Source organism: Pleurodeles waltl, chromosome 12, assembly GCF_031143425.1.
Source record: "Pleurodeles waltl isolate 20211129_DDA chromosome 12, aPleWal1.hap1.20221129, whole genome shotgun sequence".
Lineage (NCBI taxonomy): Eukaryota > Metazoa > Chordata > Amphibia > Caudata > Salamandridae > Pleurodeles > Pleurodeles waltl.
In genome coordinates this window covers 69,338,300-69,354,778 of record NC_090451.1, presented here as the reverse complement: position 1 = coordinate 69,354,778, position 16,479 = coordinate 69,338,300, and the positions used below count along the sequence as shown (strand labels likewise).

The 16,479-nt window shown below is 45.8% G+C and overlaps 1 protein-coding gene across 1 annotated transcript in view; it reads left to right on the top strand.

Annotated features, from left to right (window-relative positions):
• GIPC3 (GIPC PDZ domain containing family member 3) overlaps positions 1–15,133 on the top strand; it is a 34,814-nt gene extending 19,681 nt beyond the window's left edge. Inside the window, exons 3-6 of the mRNA XM_069216901.1 lie at positions 1,462–1,642; positions 9,776–9,888; positions 12,980–13,061; positions 14,031–15,133. Of these exons, the coding sequence (XP_069073002.1) occupies positions 1,462–1,642; positions 9,776–9,888; positions 12,980–13,061; positions 14,031–14,179 (525 nt within the window). The 3' untranslated portion in view covers positions 14,180–15,133. The remainder of the gene's footprint in view (positions 1–1,461; positions 1,643–9,775; positions 9,889–12,979; positions 13,062–14,030) is intronic.
• Positions 15,134–16,479: the final 1,346 nt, after the last annotated feature.

Sequence of the window (16,479 nt, the reverse complement as noted above, 5' to 3'; positions counted from 1 at the left end):
ACAGGTGCCTGGTCTTGACTCCACCTCATGCCTCTTTCGTCCACAACCCTGCACTTCCTGTCTCTTTATCTCATGAATTCCACGGGTGCCTGGTCTTGACTCCACCTCATGCCTCTTTCTTCCACCCCATACACTTCCTGTCACTTTATCTCATGAATACTAAGGCTGCCTGGTCTGGTTCCATCTCATGCCTCTTTCTTCCACCAGACTACACTTCATGTCTTTTTATCTCATGAACACTGACACTGTCTAGTCTTGACTCCACCTCGTGCCTCTTTCTTCCACAGCCCTGCACTTCCTGTCTCTTTATCTCATGAATACCGAGGCAGCATGATCTTGATTCCAGCTCATGCTTCTTTCTTCCAGCACCCTATATTTTCTATCTCTTGCTCTCCCTCTTTGATCAGGACAGTATGAAGGGACATGCAGTTTCTCTTGAGGTTTTCACCTATGTTTGGTAGCCATGGTGGATGTTCATGTCTGCGCTTCAAGTCTTGCTCCCATCTTGTTCTTCTTTGGCTGCAGTTACTTGAGAGTCTGTGGCCCTCTGGATGTTTTAGCTCAGTATGTGCATCTCCTTGTCTTCACCTCATCTACCTCCACTTGGTCCAGAACACTGCGATGATGGGTGCCATGTAGAGGCCTTTGTGGCCCATCCATGTACAAGACTTCCCTTTTTTAGCATCTCATTCTCTTGCTACTTGGGTAAGGATACTGAATTTAACATTAGAACTAAGGAATTTCTAGGTAACTCTCTTCACCTACCAACTTTGTTTCAGTGTCTTTTGCTCTATCTTTTTTCTGGAGGCCATGGCATGAGAGTTAGAAATGGAGGAGGTTTTGTGTAACCCATCCTTTGGGGTCCTTATTTTGTATTTAATGAATTATTTTGTTATTCTCGTGTAGTGCAAACTCAGTCTAAAAAGGTTGTCAGAGTGCTTCTGGAGTACAGCAGTATAGTTTAGGAGTGTGGTTGTATAGTTTAGGAGTGTGGTTGTATAGTTTAGGAGTGTGGTAGTAGAGTTTAGGAGTGTGGTTGTATAGTTTAGGAATGTAATAAGATAGTTTCAAATATTGTTAGCATTAGATTTCAGAGGAACGGTATCAATTTACATAAACAGTTTAAATCATAGACCAATGTTATAACGATACTTTAGATAAACAGAACGTAATGAGTTGTGCCTCTGTGTCACAAAAACTCCCATCCTTACAATCTGTAGCTCAGACATCGTGGGATGATCCTCAGCATGTTTCCTTATCCATTGCTATATTTTAGGCTGGGGCTTTGAGATAGTAGTGTTGGGTGAATTTTGTGTCGCTTGTCTGTTTAACTCCTTGCTGTTCTTGATGCCTTGCTGTCCATCATTCACCTGGCTCTGCAGCTACGGCGCTACGGCTAGCGCTTTGAAGGTTATGAGTATCCCTCTGTCAGTGATGCCTCTTATTTCACCCCCCCACCAGAGAATCAAGGAGGGGAGCATCGTTGACCATCTCTCGACCGTGAGCGTGGGAGACAACATTGAGGCCATAAACGACCAGACCATCGTGGGCTGCCGGCACTACGAGGTGGCCAGGATGCTGAGAGAACTGCCCAAGTCTGAAACCTTCACCTTGCGCTTGGTGCAACCCAAGAGGGCCTTTGGTGAGTTATAAATGATGCATGTATACTTTGAAACTTATATACAGGCAAACCAACCCATGAAGCATTGAAGTGATGGTCATCCGAAACACAAGTAAAACCAAAACATGATATTGTACAAAAAAGGGGACAGGTTGAGTATGGAGGGACAGGAACTTACCCTCATTCTTCGGCTCTGAGGACAGCAGGAATTGGGAGGCTCCACTGAGCCAACGTGCAAAGTTCTTACAAGCCTTCAGCCCATGGAGTTCCTAGTGATTCAGGGTCTCTGGCAAAATACAGCATTCAGTAGTCTCTATCTTATTTGGGGCGTAACCTGCAAGCTGATATTGTCACCAGCTGTAGTAGTGAAATCCAATGACCTCAATGCACTAGTTGTAATCCAAAAGGTTGGCTATTAGGGCATTATTTCACCTAAATGAATGAGAAAAAGATGACTATCTACCTCTCTTGTTGATAATCTTGGCTTTTAAAATGAATGTGAAGATTATTGACCACTGGAAGAGCTGCGTAAACCCTATATTGCTGGAATACGTATGTTAAGTTATCAGTATTCATACAAGTCACAACAGCCACTAGTGTGACATCGTGATACTCTAGCTGTCCAGAGCAATATCGGGGTCGTCCGGGTGGTATTCCTTTGTGCACAATGGGGCTGTATCATTAGGTAGCCAGGTTTTGATTATGATTAGCTAGTCTAGTTGCATGTCCACGAAGAGGTCAGGAACATAATGTCTAATTTTGCAATTAGATCTTGCGTTGAAGGACATGCATTTTTGGTCTTGGGTTTTAAATGGGAGATTGATAGAGTACGGTGAGTAAGGGTGGTTTTTGCATTTACCGTTGTAATATTTCTGGATACATTCCATTCTTGTATCCCATTATATCATGAAATGATGGTTGAGAAGTGCATCCATTGGCAAGCTTGTGTTGTTGGTAGAATATAAGGGCCTTTGATTTTCTTCAGTGTCATGCTGGGCGGGAGGGTGGCTTGATGAAAACTGATTTATTTTGGATGTCTCAATGCTTCATGATGAGCGGATGAGGTGTCGGGCGACTTGCTTTTGAGCCATAGGCCTGGCCCTTGTCTTGCTGCTGTCACTATTCAATCAGTAGGAGGGATTTTTTGGTGGTAGTGCATTATATTTTCTATGCCAGGTCGGGGTGACAGCTGGCACTGGTGTCAGTGGAGCGTCACAGACGGCTTGGGTCCTGCCTATGTAGAGAAGGAAGTTGGCAGACTTGGTGTTTGTATTACAGAGTTTGTTTCCCGGGGGTTCATCCCCGTCCTTACAGGATGTCGGGGGCTTCCATCTGTTTGTATTCTTGGAATGTGGGCCGTGAGGATGCAGAAATGAAAGGAGGACACCTCGGTATTTTGCACAATTTAGGGAGTGGCCTCTTGTGTCTGCTGCATGTGTTGGGGATAGATGGACTGTAGGTTTTGTAACTGGATTGTGGGGAAGGTGAGCTCTGGCTTTGCTGATTAATCCTAGAGGGTGTGCACAAGTGATGATGTGTTGTATTGAGTTTGGGTCTTTCACGTCCCGGAGACGTAGGATGGGTGAGAATGTGACGTGGTTGGAGCAGTTGTGAGGGGCTAAGGTGGAGAATGTGGTCGGCTATCAGGTAGAGAGTAATTGACAGAGTGGAAGAGTGGGTGGGTGGTAAAGGGTTACTAATATGAGAGAGTGAGTATAAGTAATAATAAATTGATGAGGCCCCCTGCAGAATGTGGTGAGGAGCCCCATAGACCTTCATATCTTACAGATATTCATAGGCCTTGGTTGACTTCGGGGGTGGCCTGGAGGGCAGGACCTCCTAGCACCAGTCTACATGGGCATGCGATCTGCTCCTGCTTCCACCACTCACATCACCCCTCAATACCACTGCCCCGCCTCCCAGCGGTACGTGATCCCTGGATTCTGGATTAAAGCCCCCCACACACCTCTATGCCCCATCTCCAGAGCTCCATCCTCTCCCGCTGTAGGCTTGGCCTTGTCCCCTCACCACACATCTTTATTCTCTATCCAGTCGCGTCTCTGGGCTGCAGGATATGGGGCTGCGGGACCTGTGCACTAGCTGTATGTATCCTGGACCCCCTTGTGTTGCACTACCACAGCGGCGTCATGTACCAGGAGATGATACAAAGAAGCACCTTACTACACACACATTGATTTGTGTAAGCACCTTTCACTGCAAAGCAATGTTAAAATATTTAAAGCTGAGTTTGTATGTATATCTCAGCTTTCTATGTAGGAAAGAATTGGTTTGAGACCATTATTCACCCCATATTACATAAACACATCTGAAAGTAATATTTAGTAGTGTGGAAAAAGAAAGCTCAGGGCCTAATAACTGGTGTCCCTGTGGCATGGCGTCATCTGGTAACCCTATATAAATGTGCCATAAAGCATCACATGCCTAGGTGTCCTTGGATATGGTGTGGACAGTTCGGATAGGACGCCATTCCAATCGTCAGCGATGCCCTTCGACCCCTCCATCCTTCCTCTCTTCGCACGTGGGCTGATGACGCCTCGTGCACTGTGCATTTCTGCTTTGCACTCCACTTCCGAGCCTGACGTGACTGCGCTGCCCCCCGGGGGAACACTGTAACTCTCTCGGAAACATGGGCAGAGCTCGGGACGTCAGGTAAACAGACGTGTCAACGCCCCGGGCCCCGGTCTAGCTCCCAGAGGCCCGGGCACAGCTGTTGGCACGGGCAGAGCCAGGAAGGAGGGGGGACCCTCCCAAATGGAGTACCAGAACCACAGCGTACAATGCAACACAGTATGGAACACGTCATGCATTGTTCTATGGAAAATACTGAATGCTAAACTAAAATACTGTGACGGTGAGTTTAGCAAAACTCCAATGTTTTGAGGGACAACTCTTGAGTAGCTCATCAGTTCTGTTTTTTCCCTTTGCATTCTGGGTTTTCTGGTCCAGTTATTTTTGCAGTTAAATTAGGACTACAAGTCGGAGTGCAATTTCGTGGTTTATATGCACAGCATAGATTTTTAGATCACGTTTCTACCATAAAGTTTGCTCTAACCCCTACCGTCTGTATCATTGCATTTCACCATAAACAGAGAATGAATACAATGCTGTATTATGCCACGGCCCATGACGTGCTTCTTGGAGAAGCCTTCGAACAGCATGCTCATTTTTTTAACTCATACATTATCATACTTTTTATATTTCTTTTCCTTTTATTTCATTTGGTTTTTATAAAGCGAAACATTATTGCAAATGTCAGCATGGTGATGTGCGACACTGTGAACTTGTGAGGGCTACAGACACCTGTGAGTTTGTTTACAAAGAGAATTGGGAACCATAAGTGAGCACGAATACGGCAGGTTCAGTGGTGTAGCAAGGATGCCATGGGTCCTGGTTCAAGCAAGCACAAGAGCCCCTTTGACTGCTGTTGTAGTAGTAACATACAGCAAATATCAGGGTTTAATGGGTCCCTCTGGGCCCAGGCGCCACTGCACCTGCTGCACCAATGGCAGCTACACCCCAGGGTGAGTTCACAAACACTGTATCTGAGTGGCCTGATGTGGGACACCGTCAAGGTTGGGATTAAGACTGTGAAGAAGTGGGCTTGTAGACCACCCGTGACAGAACAGGCCAAAGCTGGAAGGGGGATTGTTCCAAGGTCTCGCCCCACATGCAGAGAAAGCCTGTTCACATGCATATTCTTTGTGAGTATGTTGTTATATCTGGTCTGCTCAGGGAAATGATGCTAATGGGAAAGCTACGTCCTGACGTTTTGCGATTCTGTAGGTGGTAATTTATGTTACTGTGGTTGATGCCCTCCGTGATCACGTCACAGACTTGGAAGAAGATTCTGATGAGGAGAGGCATCTAAAACAGTCCTTACAATGTAGGGTAAATGCATTTGACCTTTTGTGATTGGTGATTAGTAGAGATGCTTGGTGAAAGGACAGCTTTGACTGGTGTCACTGACGGACAGGAGACCGGTTAGCAGTGCATTGGGGTTGTCAACCTCTGATAAGTTTAACGCCCTGACAGTGGACTGAAGTTAATTCTGTTTTACAATGTAAGATGAACCATACAGTTCGTGCTTTTTCTTAACATGGTCCATGTAGTGCCTAGAAGGGTCAATATTAAAACCTAAAGATTCAGCAGAGTATGAAGGTTGTGGGGAAAAGCCATCTAACTAGATCTTGCTGAGCCCTTTCTGGCTGAAGGACTTGAAGGTTCCTCCGTTTACGAGGATGAACATAGCCTTTGTTGGGTTAGGTTTCAAATAAAATGCAGACATCCAGATCTGAATGTTATCAAACAATAAGGGCCTGATTTAGCGTTTGGCAGAGGGGGTTACTGCATCACAAATGTGATGGGTGTCCCGTCCGCCATATTAGCATCCCATTATAGCCTATGGAGCTCGTATTACGACAGATGGGATATCCTTCACGTTTGTGATAGAGTAACCCGTCCGCGGAACTCCAAATCAGGCCCTAAGATTGTTGTTAGCAGGCAAGTTGGATGTCGCCAGCGTATTACTGGATAGCAATGTCTTTTTGATTGACTACGGATCCCAGTGACTCAGTATCAAAGGAGTGAGAACAGAGCTATGTGACACTCCAAAGAGACAGGAAGCGGTAGAGATCTGGAGGTTTTCATCTATAGACACTGATTTTTCAGCCAGAGAGGTTGGAGGTGAACTAATTTAAAATGGTGATGGTGAGGCCCAGGCACGAAAGGGAGCTTTCAAGTAAGATATTTGGCCACTGTGCTTCTGCATCAACTCATCCTGTGTGGAGCTTGTGTAGAGCTCAACTCATGCAATCCTCATGTCCATATAAACTCCTCCCCTATACATGGCTCACTTACAACTCAGCCCAAGTGGTACCTTTCCAACAGCTTTTCCATGGTCTTAATTATTCTTACAAAGTAGCCAGTGCCGTTGCTCTATGCGACCTATCAAATGACCCATCTTCCGAGGAACTCATCCAGTGATTGATTCATTTGAGATTTGTGGTGCTCACGCGGACCCCAAAAAGGGGTGTCCTGGTGCTGACTGGAGCAGAAAGCGGAAGGACGGTCCTATACAGAGATTTAAACAAGATATGTTTTCAACTGCTCGTGAAATTGATTAAGTTATTTTCTGCATGAACCTTAAGTGCCAGAGCACTCCAAGCTTTAGCTGCCTCCACGGCAAAAGAACGACTGACCTTTCTGTATCAAGGTGGAGACACGAAATAAAGAGAGCCAGAATCAAGAGCACGCGTTGGTTTGTATAGATAGAAAAATGCAGAATTGTAATTGCTAGAATGGGGACAAAAATAGCTTTGTGACAAAGACACAAAGCCATAAAAGGTTGTGCTTAGAGAACATTAGCCAGTGAAGCTGAGTCATAAGTAAAGTAAGTAAGTAAAAAACTTGTAAAGCACGTTTATGCCCAAAGGTGTCTTGGCGCTAGCGTCTGACATAAAAAAACATCCCAGAAGGCCTAATAAGAAAGTTAACATGAAAAAGCCAGGTTTTAAGCTGTTGGAAGTAATGGAAGACCACCTAATCAAGCCCAAAACCAAACCGCAGTCGTATTTTGAACCAGCTGAAGTCTTTGATTCAGATAGCGAGGGAGCCGGTACCCAGAGAGTTGCAGGAATGTCGTCTAGAGTTTATCAGAACCTGCAAACAAGATGTCCTGGAGGAAGAGGGCAGATATGGCAAGACTCTTCTGATGATGCTCAAATAGAGTTCAAGGTGTTTGCGTGAATCCCAAAAAATAGCCAAGTGTCAAAAATGTCCACCTTAATTTTTATGCCCATTGAGCTGGTGCAGGAAGACGGCCTAAAATATCAGGCCACCGGTCAGCAGTCCATCATGCAGGGCTGCCAAAATTGAAGACCTTTTTCTTTTCAGCATGCAGAATCAAGCATTTGACTCATCCAGGGTGGAACTTGCCCTATGCTGGCAGTATATTGCACCTGAAATGAATGCAGCGTACAGTCCGCTGAGGCGAAAAACTTTAGTCTAAAGGAGGCTATCAAATAATCCAGAGGAGAGGCATGGAAAGTCCAGCCCTCAAGGTCCCTGCTTCCTGCTCCACATGTGCACATGCATGTGTGAGAGTGGGGCATCCTCATTTCCACCCAGATGTGTGTGTTTGAGAGCGAGAGAGTGGAGAAGGGTGGATAGCACTGACCCTCTGCCTAGCATTGTTTCCATGACTCCGGGTGTCCTGGTTGAATCTGAACACGTTTGTGTGAATTCATAAGTAAGCGTCTGAGTGTCTCTTCGTCTGTTGAGGATGCTTTCCTGGAACCTGATGGTCTTACTGTTGTAAATCTGCATGGTGCTTCTCGCAGCTAGAATAATGCTCATCTCTGGAATAATGATAGTCCTAGAACAAGGTGGACATTTGTGGCATATTGTGATCCTTGGGCCGTAGTAGCCGTGTCTGGTAATGGCCTAAGGTGGTTGTACTTGGCATGATTCCTTGCACGGAGTTAAGCTGCAGTAATGGAAGCCATCACAGGAACAGGCTTGATTATCCCAGACATAGCTGTGTCTGTCGCTGCACACTGGCATCCTTTGGACCTGCACGTCATATTGTGCTTATCCTTGACAAAATGGGGGTCATCTGAGGCATAGTGGTGGTTATCCTTTGCATAATAATTGCATTCATGGCTATAATGGTGACCTTGGCATGTCAAGGGTATTCTTATCATAATGGAAGCCTTACCAGGCATAATAGTGGCTTTCCCAGGCAAACTGATCGCTCTGACACAATGTGGCCACCTTTGGCATGTGGTTGCAATCCTGGACTAGACATGAGCATGCTTACCATAAAGGCAGCAGTCCTAACTTGTGGTGGATATCCCTGGTGCATGGTATCGATGCCCGGCGTATGATCGGGATTACTGCACACATGTAGTGGACTCTTCATGTGAATCATTGGTTCCTGGGAGCGATCAACCTGGTAAACTGATGTATGAGAGGATCAAACTCCGTCATGTACCTACAACTGTAAGATTATGTTTGTTGATAAAGAGTTATTTACAAACAATGACAATCTTTTGAGTTGAAGAATTGAGCTTATTTACGCCAAATGAAAAACTGGTATTTGAGAGCAAAACATGTGTATTTTAAAAAAATGGCATGTTGGTGTGTGAAGAAAAGGAGTAATAGCCAGAATGAAAAGCTGCAAGGGCCAAACTCTGTAAACTGGTTTTAAGTCATATAAGAAGCATTGATATGTGTCTGGTGTTGCTGAGTGGGAGGCCTTCACTGCTGATACTGTTTCCTTGATGCTAGAGCATACCTGCTGCCATGGTGTTTCATTTCATCATCCATATTGATACATCTCTTTATGGTTTTGCAATTACTACTGATGTCTGAGGCCTGAGCCTTTAACAATAGTGTAATGAGAGAGATGATTGCTCTCTGAACTTCTAAAGTCTCTGTAACCTCAGGGGTGGCTCTAAGATCTGAGGGCCTGATTTGGAGTTTATCAAAAGTGGTTTCCTGTCACGACGTATACAATGCACTTGTATCACAGCGAACAAGAATATATATATATATATATATATATATATATATATATATATATATATATATATATAGCTTGTCTTTTAACAAATCTACAACATCCTAAAAATAGCTTTTCAGCCATAATAAGAAACTTAGAATCCACAAGAAGTTGCAGGGTGTACAGATGAAAAGAAGTGGAAGATAGAAATGAAGGAAGATGCTCATTTCACCTTGAAAAATGATGGGAGGTAATTTCAGATTGCACACAGAGATTATTGGGCCTGCCTGTAAAACTTTGACCTTTTTACTAACTTGCAGGGAAACTGTCCCGCAAAATGCACACCGTTTTTTGCATTTTTCTTTTTTGGTAAGCAAATCTCAACAACCCTGAGAACAGTCAGACTTGTCTCGAATTTTCAATAGTGTCTGTTTTACAGAACTTATTTGTAAAAAAACACATACTGTAAAATGCACCATTTAGCCTCAGTTTATATATATATTTTTTTGGAAGGAGATGCCCGTTAATCACTCTGAGGAAAGTTGGGCTAAAAGGATACATTCTGGAAGGCTACTTTCTTGTACTGCTTACCGCCACCACAACTACTAACCCCTCCTCTGTCTGTGTTGTAGACATGATTGGTCAGAGGAGCAAAGCCAATAAGAGCCCAAGTGAAGGGAAGGTAGTGAGTGGCCGAGAAACACTGCGCCTGCGGACGAAGGGCACGGCCACCGTGGAGGAGGCGGTAAGTTATGTTTTAGACCTCGCGCCTGGATACTCTCACGGGTGAATAGTAGCACTGTACAAATACTTATTGGTTGATTGATTGATAAAGAGAGATGTCAGCTTGAAGATAACTTATTTTCAGGTAGCAATACTGGAATTATTTAGCAATGAAAGACCAAATTGTCTGGGAGAAATGGCAAGTTATGCTACATATTACATGATGAATTATGCAGCATATTCAGTGGCCTTTTCTCTGGTAAGCGTGCCATTTTAATACACTGAGGCCTGGAAGCAAAATAGTTTATAATGATCCAGGAAATAGAGCCCCTCATTTCAACTATGGCGGGCGGCAAGCGCCGCCCGCCAAGTTGAAACCGCTGCGCAGCCGCCAATGCGGCCGCACAATCACAGTGTCTATTTGGAGATCCCCGCTGGGCCGGCGGGCGGAAACATGGTTTCCGCCCGCCGGCCCAGCGGGGATCTCGGACGCAACACAGGAGCCGGCACCAAATGGAGCCGGCGGCGGTGCGGCGGGTTCAGTTGCACCCATCGGGCTTTTCACTGTCTGCTATGCAGACAGTGAAAAGCTCCATGGGGCCGTGGCAGGGGGCCCCTGCACTGCCTATGCCAGTGGTGTGGGCCCCCAGGGGCCCCGCGACTCCCCTTTCCGCCAGCCTTTTTTATGGCAGTTCATACCGCCATGAAAAGGCTGGCGGGATGGGGACTCGTAATCCCCTGGATTAAATCGGGCGAACAAAAGTGGTGGGAAACCGCCGGTCCCGGCGGTGCGACCGCAGCGCTTCCGCCACGGTCGTAATGCCCGAGTTTGTACCGCCAGCATGCTGGCGGTACAAACTCCAGAACAGCCCTGGCGGTCTTTGACCGCCAGGGTTGTAATGAGGGCCACAGTTTCTTAAGAAAGACCGCTCCACATATTCATCAGATATTTTAAAAATAATTATTTTGACTTATCAGGGTGTAGAACAAGATGTTATTGAAATGTACATAGAATTGCGCTCAACAGAACACTCACCTACATCTAGACCAACTGAGCAATAAAAACTGCACCTCTTTTATTCTGATTGAATATAAGTCGGAACAACAAATGCTGGAATCATGCATGCCTAAACAACGCGGGCGGAACAACAACGGCGTTGTTACCACGAGTGCCTTTACCACAAATGCCTTAACAATGATTTTTTGTTGTAAAGGCATGCGTGGAATGGCATGTGTGGTCTAGCATGTGACCCCCCCACCCCTAAAACAATCACACCCCAAACCCCCTCCCTGCCCCTAAAAACAATTCTGCCCATACCCCACAACCCCTAAAACGTCAACTACCTCGCCCCTAAAACTACAGCGACCCCCACCCCCCTAAAACCTAAACTACCCCGACCCCCACCCCTAAAACTAGTCCGACCCGCCTCTAAAAACAAAAAATATCCCAACCCTCCCACCCCGCCCCAAAACGGCCCCAGCCCCACTTACTTGACTACCGCGAACCCCCCTCTAAAACTTAAATAGCCCGACCTCCCACCCTGCCCCTAAAAATTAAAAATACCCTGACACCCAGCCCCTAAAAACTAAAAATACCCCAACCCCCCACCCCTGCCCCTAAAACTACTGCCACCCCCTAAAGCCTAAACTACCCTGATCCCCGCCCCTAAAAACTAAAAATAATCCCACCCCTGCCCCTAAAACAGCCCCAGACCCATTTACCTGACTGCGTCCTCCTCAGAAGCCGACTCCCTTCTTCTATGCCTTAACCACGCATGTGCGTTGTTCAGCACATGCGTGGTTAAGGCACAGAAGAACTAAGTCATGGTTAACGAAAGCGCTGTTCTGCTTTCATTGTTCACGACTACGTTCTTCCGGTGTCGTGGTTCAGGATGTTTTCCATTCTGATTGTACCAGCTGTGTTTGAAAACCTCCCTCTTAAGACTCAGAATCAATTTTATTCTCTTTTCACAACCTGGGTCTTCGTTTATTTCCCTTTCTGGCCACAGCAGTAGCAAGTTAAATCGTTGTTATTAATATTCAGACAAATCTACAGCACAATGTAAAAAACAAACAAGTGTAATATCACAAAGTTTTACTTGGAATCCTGCAGTCAGGTTTACCAAATGCTTGGGGTGTTGTATACCAAGGCTGCCTGGCCTTGATTCCATCTTATGCCTTTCTTCCACCCCATGCACTTCCTGTCTCTTTATCTCATGAATACTGAGGCTTCCTTGTCTTGATTCCATCTCATACATTTCTTCCACCCCCCACACTTCCTGTCTCTTTATCTCATGAATACCGAGGCTGCCTGGTCTTGATTCCATCTCATGCCTCTGTCTTCCACCCCCCACACTTCCTGTCTCTTTATCTCATGAATACTGAGGCTGCCTGGTCTTGATTCCATCTCATGCCTTTTTTCCACCCCCCACACTTCCTGTCTCTTTATCTCATGAATACCGAGGCTGCCTGGTCTTGATTCCATCTCATGCCTTTTTTCCACCCCTCACACTTCCTGTCTCTTTATCTCATGAATACCGAGGCTGCCTGTTATTGATTCCACCTCATGCCTCATTCTTCCACCCCTTACACTTCCCATCTCTTTATCTCTTGTTGGTTTTTTTTCATTCCTGCTTTTAAGCTTTATCACTCTTTAAGTCTCCGTTCCTTCCTCATTATATCTCCCTTTTTTCTTTCCCTCTCTCTTACTCATTGTCAAAGTCTGATGATTAACAATAATTCCCGGTCCATAAAAATAAGCTTCTGTGTCCATCACCTAAACCCACCAGCACAAACTAAGCACTGTTCTGCTGACTGAAAGTAAAGGAGGCTGTAAGGACATCAGAGATAATCGTTCTTGTATAATTCAAGACAGTGCAGCTGGTCCCTGATGGTGATGTGGGCAGTGGGGGCTCACAGCCCTCCCATCCTTATGGGTGTTTTTATTTTTTTCTGGTTAAACTTATTAGTTCATTACTCCCTCTGTGAAAATACTTCTTACTTTGCCGTTCCAAAATGGCCGACTGGAGAGCGAAAGCCGTCATTTAATTGCAAGGAGTGCTTCTTCCATTTCCATTTCATTTCATTCATAACCCAATGACTTTCCCTTGCAGCCCAGCGACTTTGAGGAGGAAGCCTCGAAGAAGGTGGATGATCTGCTGGAGAGTTATATGGGCATTCGGGACGTGGAGCTGGGTGAGGCCTATGGAGGGCGTGGGCAGGGATCTAGCATCATCCGCGGTACAACATGAGACAAGCAAAGGCCTTGTATAGCCTGAGCTGGGAAGCAAACATTGCACAGGCTGTGAAGCACAGGTCCTCTAGGTTCTGGGATCTGAAGCATGTATAGCTCTTGAATGGACCTGATGCACACACTGAATGAGCTGCTAAGCACGTGTTTGATGGGCTTTAATAAATACATGGAATGGATAGCATGAATTTGTTTAGCTGTGAAGCCCAGATTAACCTGTGTAATAGATGGTCCAGAAAGCATGTATTGGATGAGTTGTGAAAAATATGGCATCAGCTGTGATTCATGCATTGGGTAGTCTGGAAACATGCACAGGGTGAGTTGTAACATCTGATGGGCTGTAGCATGCACAGGTAAGGATGTTGAGTATGCAGTGGATGTATTGTGAGGCTGCATATAATGGGTTGCAAGCATGCCTAGTACAGGTTGTAAAATAGGCAGTGTATTGGTTTTAAGGCTTCATTTGATCGGCTGTAAACTTGCCTAGGATAGGTCGCCTGTAAGGTTGCATGTGACAGGCTGTAGGCGTGCATACAATAGGTTGCAAAGAAGGCGCTAGATGGGCTGTAAGCATGGAAAGGAAAGCTTGTATGGAAAGCAAACATTGGATAGAAGGCGTGGAGTGTATCTGGTGAGCTGTAAAGTGTATCATTAATATGATGTGATAAATACAAATGTCAGCTTGTGAGAGTGTGGGAGAAGGAGGTGGATAAGAGAGAGACTGATAGAGACAGGCAGCCATGGAGAGTGAGGAATGGACATACAGAGATGATAGATTAAAAAAGATAGTTGGATCTAGAGAAAGAGAGAGACATTGACCTGGAAGATGTGAAGCAAGGTACAAATAGGAATTTGTGGAATCAAAAAGTCTTCCCAGTCATCTAATGTTATCCACTGTTTTGATTTGCTTGCAGCCTCAACTATGGTGGAGACAGCAAAGGACAAGCAGTGCCCCGAGGACTTTGTCCAAGGTCTGGACTCCATCTTTGGAGAGTTTGCGTTCCCTGAAGAGTTTGTGGTTGAAGTCTGGAGGGCGATTCGTGAGGCAAAGAGCGGGCGATGAGAAATGGATGAAGTGGGGCCTCCTGCTTCCACTTTCAGATAGTCGAGCCGACCATCCATCCTGTTCCCCACCATGTTCTGTCCCCAAAATCCTATTGAACCCACCCCCCTCACTCCTAAACATCGTCCCGCCCTCTAGCCACCTCTGCCTTATCTCCAAGACCCCGAGCCATAACCGAATGATGTCTCTGTGGGTCTCATTGCCCAATCAGAAGTCCTCAAGGAAAGGGACATTCAAGAATCTTGATTGTTGTGCATTGTTGATGAAGGAAGTTTGGGTGAAGAGAATCAGGCTCCTTCATCAAATGAACAGAATGAAATCCAAAGCATTTGTGATTGTAACTGTTGGGCGCGCAGAACAGGGGAAGGAAAACTGGACAGAACCACACGAACCCACACCCCAGAATCCTTGTTCTTGAAGATTGTTGGTGATGGTGATTTAAAGAGTAACTGGTATTATAAAACGAGGGTACAGTCTGAAATCCAATGTAATGCTGCGGGTGCGAGTTTTACACGCCCTGAGATAAAGGGATAATCTAGAATTCCTGTTGTTCGTTGATGATGCAGAAGTTGGTAAAGAGATTCAGACATCACAGAGTAAACAGAATTCTGCAGGTGTTTGTGGTGCTGGTCATGCCCAATTGGTTACACAGAAGAATCCAGCACTTCAGCGTGTTGCTTTTGTTTGATGGTGGCCATTTGACCCCATCCCACAATCAAACACTCTGCTCTTTTTAAACTTAGGCCCCCTTTTCGTATTTTAATAGCTCCCTCTCTTAATTTAAATTTTAAGATTTAGGCGTGTTATGCCAACTATTAAGGGTAGATAACACCTATAGCACAAACACCAACCATTTCCCTGGGTAGATCTTGCTGACTGTGTTTGGACATGGATTTAATAGTTACTTAAATGTTTCCTATTAACAGAAATAAATCTGCATCAGGTATCTGCCTACTTGGCCTTGCCTGTCGTGTCATTCATAGTCTTACAGTGTGCGCACATTAGCTACTGCAAGGCCCAGTAGGGGCCCCAACTTAGGGCCGTATTTATACTTTTTGGCGCACAACTGCGCCAACGCAGTTGTGCGTCAAAAAATCTAACGCCGGCTAACGCCATTCCAAAGCGCCATGCGGGCGCCTTATTTATGGAATTACGTTAGCCGGCGGAGCTGCCTGGTGTGCGTCAAAAAAAATGACTTACACCAGGCAGCGCCAGCGTAGGGGAAAATGGAGCTTGGGCGTCAAAAAATGGGGCAAGTCAGGCTGAGGCAAAATTTTCGCCTCAACCCGATTTGCACCATTTTTTTTTACTCCCAACCCCCATTTAAATGACTCCTGTCTTAGCAAAGACAGGAGTCATGCCCCCTTGCCCAATGGCCATGCCCAGGGGACTTCTGTCCCCTGGGCATGGTCATTGGGCATAGTGTCATGTAGGGGGGCACAAATCAGGCCCCCCTATGCCACAAAAACAAAAAAACAAAAAAATACTTACCTGAACTTACCGTAGGTTCCCTGGGATGGGTCCCTCCATCCTTGGGCGTCCTCCTGGGGTGGGCAAGGGTGGCAGGGGGTGTCCCTGGGGGCATGGGAGGGCACCTCTGGGCTCCTTCCAAGCCCACAGGTCCCTTAACGCCTGCCCTGCCCTGACCAGGTGTTAAAAAATGACGCTAAAGCGGCTGGACGTCATTCTTTTTTACCCGCCCACTCCCGGGCGTCATTTTTGCCCGGTAGTGTAAATACGGCGCACATGCCTCGGAGTCATTTTTTAGAAGGGAACGCCTACCTTGCATATCATTAACGCAAGGAAGGTGTCCACGCTAAAAAATGACGCAAACTCCAAGATCTTTGGCGCTAGACGGGTCTAACGCCAAAGTATAAATATGGAGTTCGTTTTGCGTCGGATTTGCGTAAAAAAAAACGACGCAAATCCGGCGCAAACAGAGTATAAATATGCCCCTTTGTGTTTCTCAAAAGAACTCTGCTTCCATTTTGTTCATTTCAGGGCCATGCATAATCACCGAAGAGGAAATTACCAGTGCAGGTTATCTAGCAACACAAAACTAGTTATCTAGGACCCCAGAATGTCTCTGTAAGCAGCAATTGTTACCCAGTGCAGCCATAGTGGGCAGTAAAATGGCACTTTACCAGGAGATGGGAAGATCCTCCATCAACCCCGGACAGCACCAACATTCAGCACATACAAAAAGGGAAAGAGTCATCATTTCAGAATGGAAGGCCCTTGAAAGAAAAGAAAGCACACCTCAGGGGTGGGACTGAAGAGGACATTGCAGGTTCCTCTCC